At 55.7% G+C, this 22,454-nt stretch overlaps 1 protein-coding gene across 2 annotated transcripts in view; it reads right to left on the reverse strand.

Annotated features, from left to right (window-relative positions):
* Positions 1-325: 325 nt before the first annotated feature.
* The window catches only part of TECTA (tectorin alpha), a 29,025-nt gene continuing 6,896 nt past the window's right edge, over positions 326-22,454 (reverse strand). Inside the window, exons 3-25 of one of the 2 annotated variants that reach the window (XM_029962038.1) lie at positions 21,463-21,527; positions 19,659-19,792; positions 18,727-19,014; positions 15,959-16,096; positions 15,363-15,528; positions 13,241-13,653; positions 12,375-12,954; positions 11,241-11,833; positions 10,265-10,838; positions 8,721-9,331; positions 7,858-8,419; positions 7,086-7,285; positions 5,610-5,993; positions 5,054-5,340; positions 4,685-4,965; positions 4,464-4,574; positions 3,947-4,149; positions 3,442-3,605; positions 3,070-3,318; positions 2,415-2,577; positions 2,056-2,143; positions 1,820-1,936; positions 326-1,403 (exon numbers count right to left, since the gene is read on the reverse strand). In XM_029962038.1, coding sequence (XP_029817898.1) covers positions 1,312-1,403; positions 1,820-1,936; positions 2,056-2,143; positions 2,415-2,577; positions 3,070-3,318; positions 3,442-3,605; positions 3,947-4,149; positions 4,464-4,574; positions 4,685-4,965; positions 5,054-5,340; positions 5,610-5,993; positions 7,086-7,285; positions 7,858-8,419; positions 8,721-9,331; positions 10,265-10,838; positions 11,241-11,833; positions 12,375-12,954; positions 13,241-13,653; positions 15,363-15,528; positions 15,959-16,096; positions 18,727-19,014; positions 19,659-19,792; positions 21,463-21,526 — 6,462 coding nt within the window. In that variant the 5' untranslated portion in view covers position 21,527 and the 3' untranslated portion in view covers positions 326-1,311. Of the gene's footprint in view, positions 1,404-1,819; positions 1,937-2,055; positions 2,144-2,414; positions 2,578-3,069; positions 3,319-3,441; positions 3,606-3,946; positions 4,150-4,463; positions 4,575-4,684; positions 4,966-5,053; positions 5,341-5,609; positions 5,994-7,085; positions 7,286-7,857; positions 8,420-8,720; positions 9,332-10,264; positions 10,839-11,240; positions 11,834-12,374; positions 12,955-13,240; positions 13,654-15,362; positions 15,529-15,958; positions 16,097-18,726; positions 19,015-19,658; positions 19,793-21,462; positions 21,528-22,454 lie in introns of those variants that run through there. The other variant, XM_029962039.1, reaches the window with a different exon arrangement.

Raw genomic sequence — 22,454 nt, forward strand, 5'->3', positions numbered from 1 at the left:
GAGAGAGGAGGGAATGAGGCAGCAGAGAGGCAGTGAGAGGGAGAAAAGAGGGATGAAGGAGAGAACTGAGAGCTAAAACACAGAGGGCATGAGGTGCAGAGGGCAAGGAGAGTCCACAACACCCTGCTAGCCACCTCTCCCCTTGAGGCAAGGGGAACCAGCTGCCCTCCTCCTGCCCCAAAACCCATCTCCTCTGCACCTTCAGCCCTGCATCCCAGCCCATCTCATGGCAAACCTGCCCCAACCCAGACCCTCAGCTCTGCTGTGCCCCCTTTGCAGCCTCTGCCTGGCAACCCAAAACCCTCCCCACCCTCCCAGGGACTCGTTCCCTCCCCAGAGCCCTTCCAGGCCCAGCTGCCTCTCCCGGTCCTGGCCACCACCACACGGGACCACGGCGCTTACCAAGGGTTACAACACTTTTTATTCCCACGCAGCCGTTTCACAGAGTACAAACACAAGACAAGACACCAACACAGCCCCCCCACACCCACCAGCACCCCAAGGCTGCTCCACCAGGCACCCCAATGCTGCTGCCCTGTGCAAGCAGACCCCAACCCTGCTCCGACCCTCAAACAACTCTGCCGCGGCCCATCACAAAAACACAGCAGGGAATTCCACCCCCCCATTTCCCTGGCTCTTGCTCCTGCCCACCAGAAAGCACCTCTTTCCAAATATTGAGACTGACTTGTCAGCACTGCAGCACAAAACCAAGACTTCCAGAGCCCTGGGGATGAGTTTGGCTCTCCAGCACACACCTCAGCACCCGAGAGCCAGAGGGTGACACGGTCCCAAGGTGTCACAACATCCAGTGGTGACAATGCACTGCTCTGGCCCACAGCCTGTGCCCCAACACCTACCTCTGGCTGAGTCCATAAGCTCCCAAAACCCTGATGGCAGCTCCCAAGGACTGTGGAGACCCACAGCTGTCCGTGCAAAGGGACACACGCTCTGGCCTGTCCCACACTACTGACAGCAGTGAGGGCCACCTACAGTGCAGCTGTAAGGGAAAGCCTGGGGAAAAGTTGCAAAAACCCCTCCTTGAGTCCACATCAGTGATAGAAACCTGTAAAAAAAACCCCAAAGCACAGTCCCACGGGCAGACATCCAGCTCTGTCTTGCCGTTGCTGCCGCTGTGCCCGCCACGTGCCACCTTCACGTCCGAGCTCTCTCCGGGTCACATCCCTCTTCTCTCCTCACAGCAGAGGGTTGGAGGCAGCGTGGCCACTGTGGGGGGGCTGTCTCCTACCCTACAAAGACTCAGGCTGACGCGAGAACAGTTTTTGGCGGGGCGGCAGAGCCGCGCCTACGAGGTCAGGTCCCGCAGAGCACGCGCAGCCACAGCCACAGCTGGGCCACCACCAGAGGGGTCACTTGGGCACGGTGCTCCCCTGAAGAGCTGGAGGCTGCCAACACAACGAGATCCATGTGAGCTGGGGCCCTGGCACGTGTGCAGTGTGCACCTCCCTCCCCGACATGCTGAGTGCCCCTCAAATCATGCCAGTCCTGCACCCTCCCAGTGCCTGATCTCATTGCTGGGCCCCCCTCCCACGAGCCCCCACACTCTACCCATGGCATCTACTCTACCCTGCACCACGCTGTACGCTATCATCACCCTCGCCAGCTCTTCAGAATCTGCCAGCATTGGCCCTGCAGCCCTCAGGTGCCAGGAAGAGCACACATCTGGCTCCCTGCCCTCTACATCCTTCCTGCCTGCAACATACCACACCTTTCAGCCACCTTCCCCGTGCTGCTCTCCCCTACAGCCCCTCGGCTCGGGCGTGGAAGCCCCTGCTCTGCCTGCCCCAAGCCTGGTACTTGCCCCTGCAGCTCTTGCCGTCCCCTTGCAGTGTCCCTGTCACGCAGCTGCACAGGGGTCCGTCCGCCCGGCTCGTGCAGATCTGCTCACAGCCCCCGTTGTCCTCGCACCAGTCCGACCCTGGGCACACACAGCAAAGGGGGACACCTGAGCAACGCTCCCAGACCCCAGTCCTTGGCTGCCTAGGACTGGGATGGCAGGCAACCCCCACCCAGCCTTCCCTGGGGTCGCACACTTACGCTTCCTCCTGATAGGCCCCACTGAGAGGATCTGCTCCTTGGACTCCTCGGCGAACGCGCTGGCCATCCTCGTGTGCTGGGGGCAGTTCTATTCGGGGATAAATGCCACCTCTGTCACCCTCAGCCCCTGCCTGGGCCCTCTCTGTGCCCCTCAGTCCAGCCCAGCTTCCAAAGGGACTTTCCAACCATGCTCAGGTCTCTGCCCATGGCAGAGCCTCTCCCCACACAACCCTCCCAGTCTCACCCCCGGGGCTACATCTCTGGTCACCTCTCTGACGTCACATCAACCGGGCTTGCTGCACTCCCACACAGCCCTTCAAATCAAGCAACCTGGCCCCCTCTGCTCTTGTCCCACTTACTATTTTGCAGGAGTATTTCTCCGAGTCGCAGAGTGAGACGGCGCAGTGCAGGTGAACCTCGTCGTAGTCCCCGATGAACTTGAACACGGTGACGTGGAAGCGACACGTCAAGGACACCCCGTTCTCCTCGATGCCAATGGTGTTGTCCTTTATGTTTTGGCACCTGTGCAAAGCACTGATGCTCACCACGACCCTCCCATGACCAGGATCCTCCCTCAAGGGATCACTCTCCCCTGTCCCTGTAAGGCCCCCTCAGCCTGAGTCCCACAGTGGTGTGTTTGTCTGGACAGAGATGCCATGCCCTGCCTCTGTAACCTCCCTCTGGCACTTCCAACTTCATTGTACTCCCACTTCCTAAAATGCCTGTGCCATGATCCATATCCCCCTGTCTCCTACAGACATCCCATTGCCCATTATCAACACAAGGAAGGTCACTTCTCTCCACATCTGGGACTCTGTCACACACAGGACTTGTGGCCACCTCCACTCTAAGCAAATTAATCCCGCCCTAACAGCACTGGCTGCCCTGTTCCCCACCCTTTCCAGACCTTGATCACCAGCCAAAAATCCAAAACTGATGCCACCACCCCTTCGAGCACCCTCTCCAGCAGACACCATGGAAACCAAGAGGTCGTGCCGGCCCCTGGTCACTCACCCTCCCTCGATGATGAAGTAGCGCAGCTTGTCGTTGCTGTCCCGCGAGGGGGTCGCGTAGCACTTGTTCAGCATCAGGATCAAGTGGTTGGAGTCGGCCCCGACCACAAAGACCCCCACATAGAGCACATCCCGGGTGGTGAGCACCACCTCGCCCTGCCGGTAAGGGTGCTTGTAGGACGAGTTCTTGTACAGGGCCATCTTGGTGGTGAAGCTCCCCTCCTGCGTCGGCACCGTCAGGTTGATCACACTAACGATGACACAAAAAACACTGGCTCAGATGGAGGAGAGGCTGTGAGCCCCCAGACTGGTGCATTGCTTTGGAGCTCTTGTTGCCTCCCCCTCCACCTGTGCAATTGGCCTTGGCTCCTACCTGAGCATCGGCCTCACAACTGAATCCAGGGAGATCTTGATGTCCAGCTCATAGGCACAGGAGAACTCCACGTTGATGGTCCGGTCCCGGGTGATGATGTTGCCTGTGTTGTTTGCACTCTCGATCCACACCGTGTTCTTGTACACTATGTGTGTGCTGTTGGACTGCAGAGGGAACACAGGGCATTGCTTGAGACCAGCCATCTCCTCCCCTGCTCCTACAGACACTTGGCCTCTAAACAAGCTGTGTGACACTAAGGGTCCTGCTGCCACTCCACTGCCCCTGGCCAGAATGGTGGGGCGAGGAACCACAAGGCAGAGTCCTTACTCCACAAGACCTATCTCTGTTCTCCTTCTATCCCTGAGTGGAGCCTCAGCCCATGCAAGCAGCTCCCAAGCATCGCTCGCATCCATGTGTGGCCCTGCCCCAACCCTGGTGTCAAGCTGGGCTGCTGTGGAGGACTGGCCCCCACTCCCAGTTCTCCACGCCCCATGTCCCAGCTCACCTGCACCAGGTTGCCACAGTTGCCCTTGGTGTTGTTGATCTGGAAGGAGATGAAGTCCTCCCCTTCGATGCCGGGGCAGTGGCGGTCATTGACCCGCACCCCCTCACGCTCAAAGCCCAGCTGGAACAGTTTGCACTTGGAAATGGACACCTCCATTTGGGCGGCTTTGCAGGTCACCTCCGCATCAATGATGTCGTGGGTGGCTGGAGGAGAAGATGAGACAAGTTCAGATCACCACCAGCACTGCTCCCCACCACCAGAAATGGGCTGGGATTGTCTCCTGTGGTGCGCCCTGCCTGTCCTACATCCCTGCTCAAAGCACTCCCAAGCCAGAGATGCCCATAACAAGCACCCCAAAAAACCCCTTCCCCGGGTTCCCTGTTCCTCCTCCTGTTCTGACCTGCGAAAAGTCATGAAACCCCAGAGTCCCAGCCCTCAGCACCTCCCTTCCCACAGCCCCAGCAGTACAATAGCCCAGCACACCACTGAGGACCAACCCCACAGCCAGGGCACTCACTGTTCCCATAGGGCGGGGGCTCGATGCAGCCACACAGCTCCCCGCCGTTGTCCAGCTCGCACGTGCGGTTGGGGCAGTCGGCGCCCACGCAGGGATCTTCCACCACTCCTGCTAAACAGCACAAGGCAGAGCACAGACAGGACCTTCACCCTCGGAGCACAGGGCAGGCACCTCTCTGCAACCCCCCTCCCCTCAACCCAGCCGGCCCCTGGCTGTCTTACAGCAATTCTCCTTCTCGATCCACTCGGTGCCCAGGATGCCGAAGGTGCGGCAGGCCTCCCCGTAGGCAGCCAGCGAGCCGCACAGCTGGACCTTCTTGTGGTTGTAGCAGCCGTCCAGAAAGCAGGACTCGTAAAAGGGCAGCGGGTCCAGGAGGCCGTAGCAGGGCTGGAAGAAGCCCTTCATGTCCGTCAGCTTCAGGCAGTAGCTGTCGCTCTGCAGCTCCTGGATCTGGACGTTGTCGCAGGAAGCGGCGTATTGCGAGTACTGCAGCTCGTTGCAGCTGTGGGCACCGGACACATGGCAGGGGGCTCGTGTGGCCAGCTCTGCTCCCGCTCCCGCTCCGTGGGAAGGGCTGCCCGACCACTCACCTCTTCTGCATGCCGTTGGTTTTCCAGCTCTGGGCCAGCACCACGCTGCTGACCGCCGGCTTCCCCCGCAGCGTCGCGTAGTCGTCCGTCCGGTCGCCGTTGAAGTTGCCGCAGAGGCCGCACACCTTGTTCTGCAGCCGCTCCCCAATGGTGATCTTGATGACGTTGAAGCCGTTGTAGCGGATCTGGATGTCCGGGCTGGAGTCGATGACCAGGAAGCCCTCCTGGCTGAAGATCTTGGTGGAAAGCCCCGTGACGAAGGGGATGCTCACCTGGCTGCCGTTCACCTGGAGCAAGGGAGGACACGGAGTAGATCCCCCTCCTGTATCCTCTGCTTATGGATGTGCGTGTGAGCCACCCGAAAATGGTTCCACTAATGCCTCCCACCATCTCAGCTGTGAGAACAACAACAGTTGTCTAAGGCCCTTGTGGAGACTATTGTGAGTGCCTGAGTGCCATCTCAGTCTATTTGGAAGTTGGTATCCCACTCCATTTGGGACTCAGCACCCTGCTCCCCAGCCCATGGAAGGAGTGGACACCCCTGACGAGACCTTACCTTGACAGTGTTCCTGTCACTGATGAGGATCTGCTCCTCGTTGATGTAGAAGTACACGGGGGAGATGATGGTGAGGTTGGGTGAGGACCACTTGTCGAAGTTGATGATGAGCTGGAAGGAGAAGTCGGGCAGCTTCTGGCAGATGGTGGAGAGGACGAAGGCGCAGTTGGCGGGGAAGCGGAGGAAGGCGCCGTCGAAGGTGCGGAACACGCCCCCTCCCGCCGCCAGGCAGAAGGAGCTGCGGGTGCTGAAGCAGCCGCGGACGCCGTTGCGCAGGGCACACTCCTCGTCCGACTTGCAGTGCCGAGGGTCGCACTGGATCAGGTTGCGCCGGAAGCAGCGGCACCGGCGGGTGCAGTCCCCGTTCCAGAAGAGCTGCTTGGGCTGAAAGAGAAGCGCAGGATCACAGGATCACAGAATCAACCAGGGTGGAAAAGACCTCTGAGATCAACGAGTCCAACCAATGACCTAATACCACCTTGTCAACTAGACCATGGCACGGATGCTACATCCAGTCTCTTCTTAAATACCTCCAGGGACTCCTCACTCCAGGGATCCCTGCCCTGCCCTCTGGGGGACAAGGTTTACACCCCTCTGCTGCACAACAAGCAAGAGTGGGCAATGAGGACAGACAAAAAGGTGCCAAGAACAGCTTGCACCTACCTTGCAACATCTCTGCTATCCACAGACATGAGGCAGCTGCACGTCTGCACTGCCATCACAACCTTCCTCACCTCTTGTACACACACAGTGCTAAACACCTCCCTGACCTCTTTCTTGCACTCTGCTGGCCACCAACCCACCTGTTAGTACTCCAGTACCCCCACCAGAGTTCTTGACATGGCAGCCCAGTGTGTCACCTATTGTCTATCTGCTGAGCCCTGCAACGTGTTTTTCACTTAGGCAATCAAAAGGTTTGATTTTAATATTTAATTCAAGTATTTAATTTAATAATTTAAGGTTTTGATATTTAATACTGGCTCCTTATGGGTGTGGGGCTTGGCAAAGACACCTTACACAGAACAGATTCACTGACACAAAATACAACCTGCTGTAATATGAGCAGTGCTACCAAGCACAGCTCTCTGCTGCATCAAACTCCTGAGTGACATCCAGTAGCTACAAATAAATAAATTTAATGTGAAACGAAAAGTGGAATACCTAGAACAGATGGTTATATAGTACTGGACTTTGGCACTCATCAAAGACAGTCTTCTCAGTCACTACCCTTTCCTCTACCAGTTCTCTCCTGTGCTTGACACCCGGGTCACCCTCACTTAACAACTGTATGATGATTTTTGCAGATAGAAATCATCAGCTGTATGGTGGTTGTTGCTATGCAGCACACCATGGAAGGACATCCCTCTCCTCTCTATCCCTGGTACCAGCCCAGCTTGACTGCCATCCCCTCTCAGGCCCAGAAATATCAGCCAGAGGACGAAAGCAAGCCCTGAGAGAAGGACTGGAGCTGCTCACCTCGTAGTACTTGCCATCGGAGTAGCAGCCACAGTTGTGGGGCAGGATGCAGCTCTTGCCATTGAGGACGTACCCGGGGTCACACTGACACCCCTCCACACAGTAGTGGCTGCAGTCGCTCTTGAGCCGGATGGCGGCACAGCGGGGCTGGCACAGGGACACGCAGCTCTCGTAGTGGCTGTTGGGGGGACAGCTGACAGCTGAGAGAGGACAAAACACACTCAGATTAGCTCCCTGGACCAAACCAACCTGGGTCCCCAAAGGGAACATCTCCGACCTGCCACGCAGGGTTGCCAGTCAGCAGCCTCACCACCCTGTGTGAGCGGTGCCTCTGGGCCATGAGCTTGCTTGTCAGAAGGGAAAACGACACAAATTTAATTTTCAGTCTTGTTAGCAAAGACAATTACTTCCCATCTGATTTGCCAGATAGATTGGCTGCCAGGGAGGCGTGCAGTCCCCAGTCCCCATCCTCAGGAGCCTAATTGAACAGCGCATCACAACCTTATTGACAAGGGGCTGCAGCTTCACTAGAGCAAACACGTACTCCTGCCTTCAAAGCCAGCTAATGTAATTCCTGCTTAACAACAGGGGGATGGCTGATACATCCTGAGCTTGAGGCTTCCCCTTTTCCACCCCTGCTCCTGCTGTACCACGTGCAGTTTGTAAAGAATAGAGTGGCCCAGGTTTGACCCCACACCCAGCACGGGAGGGACCGGCTGCTGGTTGTTAGCACCCCAGAAAAAGAAGGACTTGGAGGCAGGGTGGCACTTACAGCACGAGGTGAAGTTCCTCCAGCCAGTAATGGCAATCCCCTGCGTTTGGCACGTGCTGGCGTAGTTCTGCAGCCAGCTGCAGGCTGTCTGCATGGCTCCCCCATCCACACAGGTGTCAAACAGGCAGTTCTTGTAGAAGAAGCCGGGGTTGATCTTGCTGTGGCACTTGGCAAAGACCCCGCTCTGGCTCGGGATGAGGCTGCAGAGCTGTTGGGGCTTCCAGAAGCCTTCCACCTTCCCGCAGGCCGGGCAGCGGTCGCCGCAGCCCACGCGGCAGAACGTGTCCCTCTTGGCCCAGCTCTGGACAAAGTCGGCGATACTGGTGGCCATTGTGCCACCCGAGGCCACCAGGTCGTCCTCGGGGTTGCCGTTGTAGCGGCCGCAGAGGCCGTAGGTGAGGTTCTGGAAGCCCCGTGGGATGGTGACGGAGAGGAAGGTCTTCCAGTCGTACACCACCTTCAGCCCGAAGTCGGTCTCGACCACGATGTGGAAGCCGAAGGCAAAGATGTTCACTTTGCCCTGGCCCAGCTTCAGGGGCAGGTAGAGACGCTCATCATTGATCTGCAGGGAAGGAAACAAGATGCACTGTGAGTGGGAGTGACAATCACAGCTGCCACAGGATACAAATGGGGGTGGCTTGGCATTCCCAGAGCAAGGTCCCTGTCGGCCTCGCCTCTGCACCCAAAACAAGGCAGCCAAAACACAAACCCCCTCCAAAAGCTGCCTGGCAGCACCCAAGCATCCACACTTCCCAAACCCTGTAAAACCCTGCAGACCATAAAGCCCAGTGCCTAAGAACTCACTCTGTGGTTTGGGAGCCCCACAGGCAGACATAACCACGTCCCTCCTGTCCTGCACTCACCAGCACGGTGTATTTGTAGGCCCGGTGGATGACGATGTTGTAGTTAAAGACCTCCACTTCCACTTGTTTCACCCACAGGGCCAGAGAGGTGTCCCGGTCCTCATTCTTGGCCGTGACAGTGAACGCCGGGAACGTGTCCGAGCGCTCCACCCTGGGCCTGGAGATCGTGGTGCACAGGATCAACTCACAGCTGCTCTGGAAGTCGAAGGAGTAGCCGTCAAAAGTCAGGTAGTGGCCGTAGCCGGAGATGATGCAGGAGGCGTCGGTGCGGGCGTGGCAGTAGTAGAGGCCGTTCTCCTCCAGGCAGTACTCGTCGTCCTTGCAGGAGACATTCTCGCAGTACACGCTGTTGTCGGAGCCGTTGCAGTAGCAGAGGAAGTGGCAGGAGATGTCCATCCAGAAGGTCTGGTTGGTGGCCAGCTGCCGCCCCTCGAAGCTGCAGCCGCACTCCCCGCGCGGGATGCAGCGGGCGCCGCGCAGGGCGAAGCCCTCGTCGCACTGGCAGCCCTCGGTGCAGGTGTCTGTGCACACGGGGCCCGAGGCCAGGCTCTCACAGGTCTCCACGCAGCTCATGCACTCCTCAAAGTGGCTGTTCTCCGGGCAGGCCAGAGCTGCAGGGTCGGCAAACAGAGAGCGTGAGCCCCACGGGGTGAGGGACAGGCAAAAAGTGGGAATGGGGTGAGTGGGGACTGATTCAGGGGGAAAGAAGCCAGAGGGGAAACAATCCCAGCACCTTGCTGGCCATTGTCTCTCCCAATTTCTTTTGCAACCCCTTCTCCTCTCAGCCATCACTGCCCTCACATCAGAGTCCTGTCCTGCCACATGCCAAAAGACACCTCGTCCTGCTATTTTCACAGAATATCCTGAGCTGGAAGGGACCCACAAGAATCATCGAGTCCAACTCCTGACCCTGCACAGGATCATCCCCCAGAGTCACACACCCTGTGCCTGAGAGGATCATCCAAATGCTTCTTGAGCTCTGGCAGCCTTTGTGCTGTGCCCACTGCCCTGGGGAGCCTGTTCAGTGCCCAAGCACCCCCTGGGGGAAGAACCTTTTTCTAATACTCAACCTAAAAGGACAGAGCTCCCAAACAGGCACCTCCCTGAAACCTCTGAGGCAGAGACAGGCACTGCCTTCCCACCATTTACTTCCATACCAGGGATTTTTCACATTTGCTTCTTCTGAATTATGAATGTTCTCCTACCAACAGCAAGTTTAAAGAGCCAGCTAAAAACCAGTGTTATGCAAATTATCCTCTGGTGGTGGCACACAGCACCTCCATCTGCGGCTCCAGAACGCTCCTGCACCACATCATAAAACTTCTGCTGCCTCCCGAAATGCCACCCTGAAATCACTTTGCTGTGAAATGTGTCTCTGCTGGCTCCAGCACGCTCAGAAACTACTGCTGTAATTTCACCACCCCTTAAGAAACCCGCTCCACCTCTGCACACCCACAAATTCCCAACAAAAAGACTCTGCCTCTGGTGGGTTCAAAAATCCCTTTCTCCCCACGCTGGGTACTTCAAGGCTTTGGTGGACTCACGGCAGAAGCTGTGGCTCCTCCACTGGCCGATGTCCACGTCGGCGTTCTTGCAGGCGCTGGCGTAGCGTGCCACCGAGTCACACAGCTCTGACACGTTGCCCCCGCTCTGGCAGAGGCGGAAGAGGCACGTCCTGTAGTAGGCTGAGACATTGACCACGCTGTGGCACTCCAGGAAGGAGCTGTTGGTGGGGTCGTTGATGATGCCGCAGTTGGAGCGGCTCCGGTAGGACTTGAGCAGCTCTGAGTCGTTGTTGCAGGCCATGAGGAGGTCCCCGCACTCCCCGTTGCAGATCTCGTCAAAGGTGGTCCAGCTCTCCAGGAAGAGCTCCAGGTTGTCCGTGAATTTGCCCGTGGGCAGGTTGAACTCATCGCTGGCGTTGCCGTTGAAGAGGCCGCAGAGGCCCCCGGTGCAGTTGAAGTAGGAGGTGGAGAGGCGGATCTCCAGGAGCCCAGAGCCGTAGTAGCTGATGGCCAGGAGCCCCTCTGACTCCAGCACGGTGCCATTGTCACCACGGTAGATTTCCAGGCGTCCAGAGGGGTGGAAATAGGGCAGCTCCACGTCATAACCATTCACCTACAAGGAACAAGCAGATGGAGACGCTTCAGGGAGGATGATGTGATTTTTCCTGCCATGCTGAGTACACTAAACACCTCTGACCCTGACCCACCCTCCAAGACCCAGAGCGTCCTCTGAGTGAGGGCATACGGCTGTTTCCTTGCTTTTTGCCCCCAGACAGAGTGTGTTTTTCCAGGGAAAACAAACAAGTTGCAGGAGACAACTGACTCAGCAAACAGGAATAGTGGTGCTGTGGCAACAACCTCAGAGCCCTCACACGGTGATGGTTCACTTGGGCTTCCCCCAAGTGCCACCGCGGTGTCTGGTCCACAGCAACAGACCCACGAGCCCTTCTCCAAGGGGACAGGGATCACACCACAAACCACCACGTCCCACCCCGGCCCTGGGTAGCACCTTTACCTTAATGTCTGACAGGCGGGTGCCTCCAATCTTCACCTCCTGGCCGGCTGCCTGGACCCGCACCACGCGCGGCCCGCTGGGAGCAGATCCCACCTTCTTCTGGCTGATGTCCACCTCGATGAAGTCTGGCCTCTCCAGGCAGGTTTTGAGCAGCGTGTAGGACTGTTCCAGCGGGTAGGGGAAGGTGATGCCATCGAACGTCTGCAGCACCTGGCTCTGCCCCACCAAGCACACGGTCTCCCGCTGGGGGAAGCACCCGCGGTGGCCGCCCTCGATGGTGCAGATCTCTCCCTCGGGGCAGGTGGTGTTGAAGCACTTGGCCTCCCCTCCATCCTCGCACTGGCACTGCACCGTGCAGTCCGTGGATGCCCAGAAGGACTCCCCGATGGGGTAGTACCGCCCGTCCACGTCGCAGCCGCACTGCGGGGCGGGCACGCAGCGGTCCCGGCTCAGCACGTGGCCCTCGTCGCACTCGCAGCCCTCGGTGCAGGGGGAGGCACAGGCCAGCGGGGCTGTGAGGTCTGAGCACGTGGCAGGGCAGCTGCTGGCACACACGGAGTAGTGGCTGAGCTCCGGGCACTGCACGGCCGTCGCTGTGGGGCAGAGGGGACACAAACAGGGGGACCATAATTATGGCACAGCTCAGGGCCAATTACCCTGTTCCTGTTGACCCACAGCAGAGACAACACACAGAGACCCGTGAGCTCCATTTTGATGGTAGGATTGGCCCCTCCATTCCCTTTCTGTGTTTCCCTGGCCATTCCTGTCACATAAGAGGGGCCTCTCCAAAACCACTCCAGAACCACCAAACTGCCTGCAGCTATTTGAGGAGGATGGGCTGAGAAGTGTGCCCTCAGCCTGTCCCTGTCCCAGTCCAACCTCCTTCTCTCACCATGGCAGTTGACTGTCTGCAGAGAAACGTGGAGCTCCCACCTCACACCTGACTTCCACCACCTTTTTGCTGGAGCAAGAGCCTGATGCCCTGGAAAGGGACTGATCCATTTTCCTCTGACTCCCTCCAACAACTCCCTCCCTTGGAATTCTTTCCCCTCATCTGGGCACGGAGGCAAACCCCTGAAATCACTCCTCTCCTCCAGAGGGGAAGGCTCCCAGCACAAGCACATAAACACTCACCACACCCCGTCTGTGTCCGCCACTCTCCCACCGAGATGCCCAGGGACTGGCACACCGTGGCATATGCCTGGATGGCCTGGCACAGCCCAGTGCCATTATCCCTCGGCACAGGGGCGCTGCAGAGGTCATAGACACAGCTGTGGATGAAGGCAGTGGGGTCCACGACCGAGCTGCACTCCCAGAGGGGGCCCCCAGTCTTGTTGATGAAGCCGCAGTACTCGGGGGTGAAATACAGGGACTCGGTGGCGGCGTCGCAGAGGCTGCAGTTTTCCAAGCAGCCCGTGGAGCATCTCCTCTCGGGATGTGGCACTTGCCAGCTCTCTCCCAGCTCTGGCACGGACGTGGCCAACCTCCCATCTGAGCGGAGGATATCGTCCTCAGGGTCTTTGTTGTAATTCCCACACAGACCGCACGTGGCATTAATGTATGAGCCCGGCACGGAGACAGAGGCGTAGTGTTCTCCATCAAAGGTCACCAGCAGGCCAAAGTCAGTCTCCAGGGCAGTGGACAGGCCACTTTGGTAGACTTTGACTGCACCCAGTTCCAGAGAGATGGGCAGGGACACCACCAGGTCATCCACCTGCGGGGACAACACCAGGAGGCTGAGCCAGCGCAGGAAATAGCAGAGCTCTCATACTGGGACACAGCCACGTTATGGTGTCCTAGGGTTAGGGACACACACAGAAGGGCAGTCATTTGTAAGCCACAGGGCTTTTCCACCATGCCTGTCACCCATGCCCACTCCCCAAGGACACACGAGGCCCAGAAGTGCCATCCCACGCTCTCCAAGCTGTTGTCACAGCCTCACTGCCACCTCAGAGAAGCCAGCCTGGCAAGTTCTCCCCATCCACCAGCAGGGCTCTCACCTTTGCCTTCCCAAAGCCACCCTTGGGGAGAACAATCTTGTGCGAGTAGACCTCCACAAAAATATCCCTGAGCCAGGAGACGGAGGAGCCGCCTCGGTTCTCATTCTTGGCCTCCACGTTGAAGTAGGGCAGGTGGGAGCCTGGCCAGCACTGCCTGGCGAGGAGGTAGGAGCAGGAACCCTGGAAGTGAAAGAGGAAGCCGTCGAAGGTGTGGTAATGAGGATCTCCAAACACCACGCAGGTGCTGCTCTCCACCGGCACGCACTGGAAGAACCTGGCCTTGCTCTCACACGCCTCAAAGGGGCCGCAAGCCACCTCCTGGCAGAGGATCTCATTGCCGAAGTCCAGGCAGCGGCACTTGGTGCTGCAGTTGGCGTTGTCCCAAAAGATCTCCCCTTGGCGGAGAAACTGCCCTAGAAAGACAGAAAGGGGAAAAACCCACGCTACATCACTTCTCCAGACAGAGAGGCCAAGTGCACCACGTCACCTCAGAGGGGTCTGCTGGCCCCGTGGGCAAGACCACCACACCAAAGTGTCTTGCCACTGGGCTTCTCGGCTGCTTTCTTTGTGCAAACTCCCAGCAAGTGCCATTCAGCAAAGTGCTGCAATCCCAAGCTTTGTTTTCAGTGCATGGTCCGTCCTCTTCAAGTCCATGGAAAGCTGAGGGCGCTGTCACAAATCCAGGGCGAGCGCTGCAACACACAGGCTGGAAAACTTGAAGGCTATTCCCTACATTTTGGACACCCACAACTCTCACTCTGCCTCAGTACTGCAGGGCACAAGTGCTATTTGTGCTCTTTTCCCAAAAGGAAAGTCCACTGGTAAAGCTGATGCCTTTTGGAGGCCGTTCCCAGCACTGTTGCTGCACTTGTGCTGTCCTTCAGCATTTTGCCACCTCCATCATTGCCCTGTCCACACCACTTTGCTGGTCAAAGTGTGACTCTGCCACCAGCAGCCCTGGAGCAATTTACTCCCATTCAGAAAGAGCTCGTAGTGGTTAGGAAACCAAAAGAGCTGTTGATAAGTAACTTCCACACCACACCCCAGCCACAACGGGAGCGCTGAGTGATCCCGCAGACTGAGCAGAGTGGCACTATAAAGGGAGGCAGGTTTGTCTGGTGAGAGACGTGAGAGGCTGAGAGAAGACAGGAGAACAAGGGTGGCAAGTACCCGGGAGAGTTTCTCTCTCCTCCATCTGGCCATCTTTCACACTTCTCAGCCGCGTGGCTCCCGCTGTGCGCTGCCTGAATTTACCTCTTCCCTGCAACAAATGTCTCCTCTTAGCAAGACCCACATGCCAGCCATCCTTGGTGTGGGGGATTTGGGAAAGGAGTGTCATAAGGCTCTGACACCTCGTGCTGCGTCTCCTCTCATAAAGGGCAATCAGACATTCAGTGTGAAATTTAAATCCAGTGGTGGGATTTACTCACACTCCCCCATCACCTGCAAACCCAAGATGCCTTCCAGCCCCTTTGCAAAGTCCAGCCTTTTCCTCCTGGGGTCAGCAGCTGGAAGGGGATGGAGCAGCTGGATCTAAAACTCTGCTGTGGCTGCAAGAGCCTCGGAGCCTTCTTGGTACAGTCCTAAACCGGGACATAGAGAAGCCTCATGTCCCCAGCATCCACTCACAAATGACAATCCTCTCTTGCTGGAAAGACTCCTGGAGCACTGTGGAGGCTCCTGACAGTTTTATTTGTCAAATGGCAACACAGCAATCTCTGTGCAGCAAAGTCCCTGTGCAGTCACTGTGTGCATTGATTAATGCGTTTATAGCCCCGTGCTCTGTGTGACACAGGCACAGGCTCTGCACAGGGAAAACCTGCTCTTCCTCCTGCAGAAACAAGGGAAATGGGACCACAAGGCCAGCTTCCCTAATGTGGGGGCCAGAGGAAATTGCTGTCCCCAGGTCTTTCCTGTTGCCACCTGGAATTTGGGTGCAGCAACCAGTGACTGGCACCTACTCTCGTGTTTCTGTCCCCACAGTTGCAGCTTGTGGGGATGCCTTGGCAAAAACACAGCAGCCCAGAGCACTCAACACCTCTCCACCAGCACCCCAACAGCATCACCTTTGGCTACACTGCACCCCAAAATCTGCAAACAAGCAGTGCCATTCCTCCCTTACCTCTCAGGCTGCAGCCATTGGCAGGGTCTATCTCTCTGCCATCTACTTTGAAAGCCCAGCGCCCAGGGACGTTCACGTTGGTTGTCTCTTCGATATTCACAATGTCTGGAGTTCTGGAGCCCGGGAGGCTGAAGAAGTTGGTGAGATTTCCTCCATTGAAACCAGCCTAAAGCAGAGAGAGAGCAAATTCCATCACCCATCTTGGCCACGGGAAAGCGATGCTGCGTTTCCTCACTTCTCTGCCCCCTCCTCTTTAGTTTCAACAGGGTACTACAAGCAGAATGGATGTCTATTTACAGATTTAGGTATGTGTGTATACATATGTTGGTAAATATAGATCTAAGGGGGTATGTATTGAGTGGCCAAGATGAAGTGAGGAAGCAATGCAGGAAAACTCCCCTTATGCAGGAACCTCCCCCCCCAGGCAGATGGAACTGCTGCCATCGCCAGATTTTGGGTGCCCAGCAGCGGGATGCAAGGAGTGCTGGGGACAGTGGGGGACTGAGTGGCATGGGGAAGCATGGACATGTTGGGAAAGCTACAGGCAATCATCCAAGAGTTCAACAGAGACAGGGGCATGGCAGCAAGAGCCTCACCTGGGCCATCACCCCGCCGAGACCAGTCAGGGGGTCCCCTCCACTGGCTGTCCCCGTGGTCCAGCTGATTTCATGGTAGTTAAATATGGCAAAGGAAGACACTCCATCTGAGATCAGGACAGCTTGGAAAGTGTTCACCTGTGGAAAACCAGGAGCACATTTCACGAGGTGACACTGCTTTTCTCGCGCTGTTTGCCTGTCCTTTCACCACGTTCATCTCCGGCCTGGGCAAGACACAGGAGCCTTGCAGTGAAGAGCTGCAGAAGCTGAATTAGACCCAAAATATGCCTGTGCTTGCTGCCACAACTCCACCAGCTCCTATCCCTGCCCTTTCCTCCACCTGGGAGGACGACAAGTCCGTCTCTGATCCAAGTGAACACCAATAGATGGCAGCATGAGAATGAGCTCACAGGGAAGAGGCAATGGGCAGGATTCGGGTTGCTAAGATCTGTTATCTCCCCTTACCCCATCTCAGCTTTATACCTCACTGCATTATCTTTCTCAGTTCCCTTCCACATCCATACCCTACAATACTGCTAAAGGTGGATTACATCCAAGCCAGCCACGTATATCATGCTCTTTGCTGGCTGCCAAATCCCTTCGCTCCCTGCTAAATCTGCTGCTCATGTTCTTCCTTTCCCTTGAAATGACTCTGCATTTCCAGCCCCCCCAGCTCCAGACACATTCCAGCAGGGCTCCAGGTGGGAAGAGCCCACTTAGCCAGGTGGTGAGGGCAGCATAATCCCCATTTTCCATTTATAGCTGTGTAGAAAGGCAGAAGAAGCCTCTTTCCTTGAGATATTCCCTCTATCCATGCAGATCCAGCAGCAGAGCTCATCGCTGGGAATGAAGTCAATCACTTCTCTCAGCCTTTAGCATTTTCCTGTCCTTCCCACCCCTGCCCTTCCTCTGCACTGGGACCATGCCATGAAAACTGCTCCTCCTGCCTCTGAGCAAGCAGGATTTTAGCAGGGCACTAAGTGTGGGATGCCTCTCTTTTAATTAATCAAGAGCAATACAAGGAGCCTGGTGCTAAACCCACTGGTTTGGTTCTGGGCTCTGAGGATGCCTTGGGACTGCAGAGGGGAGCCCAGGGCTGCACTCACTGCTTGCACACCACAAGGGAGGTCACTTCCAAGGCACATAAAGGCTCCTGCCATGAGGAATCTCGAACACAGAGACAAAGCAGGCTTTAGGAGCTGTCAGGAGAGTGAGAGGTGTGGGCAGAGCAGCCTCCCAGCAGCTGCAAATGGCACAGTTCACACCGGGGCGGGGGGACAGCCACCGTTTCCACTCCTGCATCCTTTCCCTGGGATTCTGCCTCCTACTTCTGGTGTCCCTTGCACACTTTTCTCACCTTGGCCAAGTCTTTTGCCGTGCTGTGAGATCGCTAACACGTCACACATAAAGTCAGGATCACTCTGAGAGTGCAACAGCAGCTTTCTGGTGGGGCAGCAAACCCTGCTCTGCTCAGGGGCCTCTCGGAGAGCGGCAGGAGGTGACCTGGTGCCAGGAGTAAGATGGTTGGAGCTTCCATCACCCCCCAAAATCTCCCCCTTTGGTTCTGATGGCCCCTGAGCACCCTTGCTGCCTCACCAGGCTCTCAGAAACTGAGCTAATGTCAGGTGACATCACGAGACAGCAACTGCAGCGTCCCAGAGGCCACATTCCCCAAATTGTTTTCTGCAGCTTTTCTGCATTGCGATGAATCTCCTGCTTAAGTTGCATCGTGCTGTTCCACGTGCCAACCCCGAGCCCTGGCTGCTGCTGAGCAGGAAGGCTGCTCCACAACGAAATAAATTGCATTGTGTTGCAAATGTAATTCTTCAGGCAATACACGAAGCTCTATATTGCTTCCTGTCTGCAAATAAATATATATGTGGGGTTTTTTTCTGCAAATGCTGCCAGGACTGGCAAAAAATATGCATTAAATCTCGAGTTTCTCTAACAAATGGGAAAGAGCTGGACTGTTTATCAGAGCCAACTCCTCGAGACAGAAGAAACCAGCTTTTGGTACTTGCTAATCCTAAACAAGCCTTGCCCCAAACAATAGCTGGGATCCCTCACTCCCCAAGTGTCCAAGGCCAGGTTGGACAGGGCTTGGAGCAACCTGGTCTAGTGGAAGGTGTCCCTGCCCATGGCAGGGGGTGGGACAGGATGAGCTTTGAGGTTCTTTCCAACTCAAACCATCCTAGGATTGTATCTGCACCCTAAGCCTTCAGCTACCAGGAGTCCAGCACGGATCTCCCAACAGCAGCTGCAGCCACAGCTCACATATTAACCAGATATTTAAAAGCTGTTCATGCCCTAAAAAACCACCACACTGTCATCTCCATCCTCTGAGATACAACTCACATTTTTGGAAACATAATATGGTTGAGTCATGAGTGTGACTCTGGTCAGTCTGACCGTTCTCTCCTGCAGTTGTCATCACAAATATTTGCATTTGTATCTAACAAAAAATAAGCACACTGTGATCAAGCCAAACACTCCTAAGTGGTGTCAGGGCCCTGTTTAGATACACTGCCTGCAAATACCAAAGAGGGGATGCTTTCCCTGGAGATCTGAGAGCAGGGAGCGAGGCTCGTGTGGGCTCCCACGAGACAGAAAGGTGAAAGGACCATGGTGCTTCTCTGCCCAAGGGCAACTGAGGAGCACAATGAAACACAGTCAATTTTACACACAGAAGACAATTATATAACTGATACACAGACACACAGATATACAACCACAGGCACACATTCAACCATCCAGAATCACGCTCTCACCGGCGTCGTGCTGCTCCCCCCGTAGAACGTGACCTCCTCCCAGGTGACGATGAAGACCCAGGTGGCAGAGAAGGAGGCCATGTCCTTGAAGTGCTTGTGGACGTCCTTGGAGGCTCTCCTGAGCAGCCAGGGGTCCGTGCTCTCCCTGTAGTAGACGTCCCCCCGGATGCCGTTGTGCACGTCGGCCCAGAAGGGCGCCACGAAGGCGCGGCCGTCGGCCAGCGGGAAGGCCTCGGGGGTGAACTGGCTGACCAGGGTGTTGAAGGAGATCACCCCGTTGTTGTTCACCTGCACCAAGAGACCCACCCTGCCTGAGCAAGCCTTTGCAGGCAGCAGAAACCCGCTGGTTTCTCAGAAAACGTGGGGTGAGAGGGTTTCCCCTGGAGGCGACTGAGATGGTGACAGTGGGTGAGGCAGCCTGACCACCCAGCCAGAGATTCTGCTTCATCCCACCAGGGGTGGCCAAAGGCTGATGCAGGAAGCCCCAAAAGCATCCCTGAAAAAGCCCCCAAAATCCCTGAAAGGTCTGCAAAACAGGGCTCTACAGGACAACAAAGGAGAGCAGCAATTTGTCCTTGTCTCGGGCACCCACAAAACTGTTGCCCATTTTCCCCCCAGCAGGTCTCTGCATTTTCTTGTTTCTTGTCATGCAACAGGAAAAATGTCCCTCGTGTCAAGCCCTTAGCTTTGCTGTACCATTTAATCACCTACAAAGAAAATTTACTGCCTTTTATATTCCTTTCCCATGAACATTATCCCATTAAATATACCTTTGACTTTCTTAATCATAAAACCTATCAGTTCACGAAATCTAAGAACTTGTCAGGTAGTTGCTAATAAATCTTCCCCTTCCTGATGACAGGGAGAGAGCATTTAAAATACAACCTAATGACAAGGAAAAGAGCCAAGGGAAGGTCTGTTTGTCCACTTACATAAATGCTTCTGTAGGGGACTCCAAAATAGATGAAAGGGACGGAGATCCTGATCTCGGGAGAGCTTCCATCATCAACTTTGGGTGTTCTTGTGTCGTTCTGCCAGAATGGATACAGACTCCCCATGGTGTGAGCTGGAAGGAGAGAGAGAAGAGAGTCCTTCAGGCCATGTCAGGACCTGTTCTGACTTCAGAGAGGCCACAGCAAAGCCACAGCAGAGGTTCCAGCTCTGGGACTGGGACAGGGTCAGGGGAAAAAGCATCATCCAAAGGTTGGTTGGGGCAACAGCAAAGTGACCCCAAGATGCAGGACAGTTGTAGCTTTGCTTTTTGCCTTCCATGTGAGTGCCACCAAGTCATACCCCTCATCTCTCTGCTTCTCATTGGGACAACAAGGACAACAGGTCCATCCCCCCCGCTCCAGGATGGGCAGAACTTGCTGTTTTAGGTGGTGAGGTGTTCAGGGGAGCAAACAGCACCAACCCCAATCCCTGGGACACGTTCCTGGCAGTGTCCACCTCCCTCCTGCCTGCACAGCCCTTCCTGCTGGACCCCAGGGCTCCTGGGGCCGGGTCACAGCCTGAGGTGTCACGGCTGCTTTGAGACTTCCCAGCAAAACATTTCCTGCTAAAAGGCCCTGCCAGGGGACATAACTGTCTCTCCTAAAAATACTTCAGAAGATGGTTTTGACACATCTCATTACAAGCCTGCTGCTTTCTACCAGCCTAAAATCCATTGGTTTGAGGCACAGTCAGGCACTTCTGGTCCCTGGGGACATGTCCCCTCCTGTCTCAGCCCCTGCCAGACCTCTGCTGTCATCTCATGTCCTGTTTCCAGTGTGCTCCTCACAGAGGAAACGGGGATTTTTCTGGGTTTTCCCCTCCCCTCTCCCCTCTTTAGTGTAGAAAAGCCATGCCCTGTCCTGACAACATTCAATCTTGGCCAACACGAGGCCACAGGATCTGAACAATCCCAGCTCTGGATTCAGGATGTGCTTTTACTTCCTGGGCCCGACCCTGTGCTTCCAGGGGCCTCAGATGGGGCCAGTTTGCTCTGTTCCCCACTGTTACAGACACAGGGGGGGCTATCCTGATGCCAAACCCAGGGGATGCTCCTTCCCTGCCATCCTGAGGATGATTCATGCTGGAAATTGCCTTGGAATAAGAAGAATAAATTGAGTCCTTCACAGGCTCAACTGGTCCAATTTTCCCAGGGGAAAAGGAGACAAGGGCAAGCCTGGCCTAACCCACTGGCATCCTGATTTCCTGAGACCTCTGAGTGGCCTGAGTGCCCCACTGGACATAAAGGGAAGTGGCATGTGATGGTTTCACAGATATATCAAAGGGCCACAGCAAAACTTCGGGCTGACAGGTAGTAAAATAAGTCATTTCACAGCTGTTACACACCTGAAAAGTTATTACAGCCAAGGCATAGCTATGAGACACGGATTTTACTGATTTTTAAAACAGGGCACTCAGCAGACACTCCTTAATTCCAGTTCCTTTAGCACTGCTGGGGCCATGCTGCTGTTCCTACTCAGCAGTCCTAACACTGAAATGTTTTCAAACTGATTTTATAGTGACTGGCCAGACCAACACAACCTCTGGAAAGCTCCCACGTGCACACACAGCCATATAAATGATAAACACAAGCATTCCTTAAAATTCCCAGCCTCTCCCTCCCCATGGGAAACACTCAGGTCACCCAGCTGAGGAACTGGGGGTGTTTTCCCAGCCCTCTGGGGTCTCTGGGCACAGCAGAGCTGAGAATTTTGGGCTCCCAGCACTCCAGCAGGAGACACTCACCTCGCTGCCGGGCTGTTATCACCAAAAGGGCCACCCAGGTTCCCAGAAACGATCGTTTGTTCATCCTACAGGAAGGGAAGAAACCCAGACATGCATCACATTGGTAGGAAAACACATCCTTAAGGATCCCCCAAGCCCTGCTGCTTCCTGAAGCCAGGTGGATGTTTCAGAGGTGGAGGCCCCTCACCTGCCAGGCAGACCTGAAATGCCTGTTCCATGGAGTGGTGCAGAGAGAATTCCCTGGTGATAACAGCAAATCACCCGCAGGCACTGCCAAAGGAAGCCCAGAACCACATGGAAGAGCTGCTGCTGGTTTCACATGGATTTTGGAAGCTGTAAATAGCCCCAGCTCTCCGTGGGCTCTTGATTCTCCTGAGGGTTCAAAAGCAATTCCTCCCTGATTTGCTCAGTGCAGGGATGGACACTCCTGCCCAGTTCCAAGGGGAGCAGCTCTGCACTACTCCAAACACAAGAGTTGTGGTGTGCTCTCATGGTTAAGGGGCTTCAGACACCACTTTGACTAATCCTCTGTGCTGGCTCCTACCACAACCACCACTTACTGGTTTGGATGAGCCCAAACATTTCCACAGCTGGGCACCTCCTTGCTGCACAGGAATCAATGGGAGAGAGAGAGAGAGCAGACACAGGGCTGGGAAAATGAAAGAGAAAACCCCGTGCCAGCTTTAATTCCTTCTGTGCCTAATGCAATTTGTTACTCATTATTAATCCAGTGGAAAATATTGCTAAAACACCTGCTTTGATTCCTTCGCCCGTCGAGTCCGTGATTACACACGGGCAGGGCTCACGTCGAGCTCCCAGGAAGGTCCTGTGTGTTCCCAGCGTGTGTGTGCCAGTGGGAAAAGTGCATGATCAGCTTCACACAGCCATTATGCACAGCCTGAGTTTTCAGATCAGCCCCTCCACCTTCCCAGCTCTAAATATCTGTCTGTTAAAGCCAGGGTTGCTTTGTGTCCTCTGTAGATGTGTTTTTA

The sequence above is a fragment of the Manacus vitellinus genome, unplaced genomic scaffold (assembly GCF_001715985.3).
Source record: "Manacus vitellinus isolate BGI_N305 unplaced genomic scaffold, ASM171598v3 scaffold_41_pilon, whole genome shotgun sequence".
Classification (NCBI taxonomy): Eukaryota; Metazoa; Chordata; class Aves; order Passeriformes; family Pipridae; genus Manacus; species Manacus vitellinus.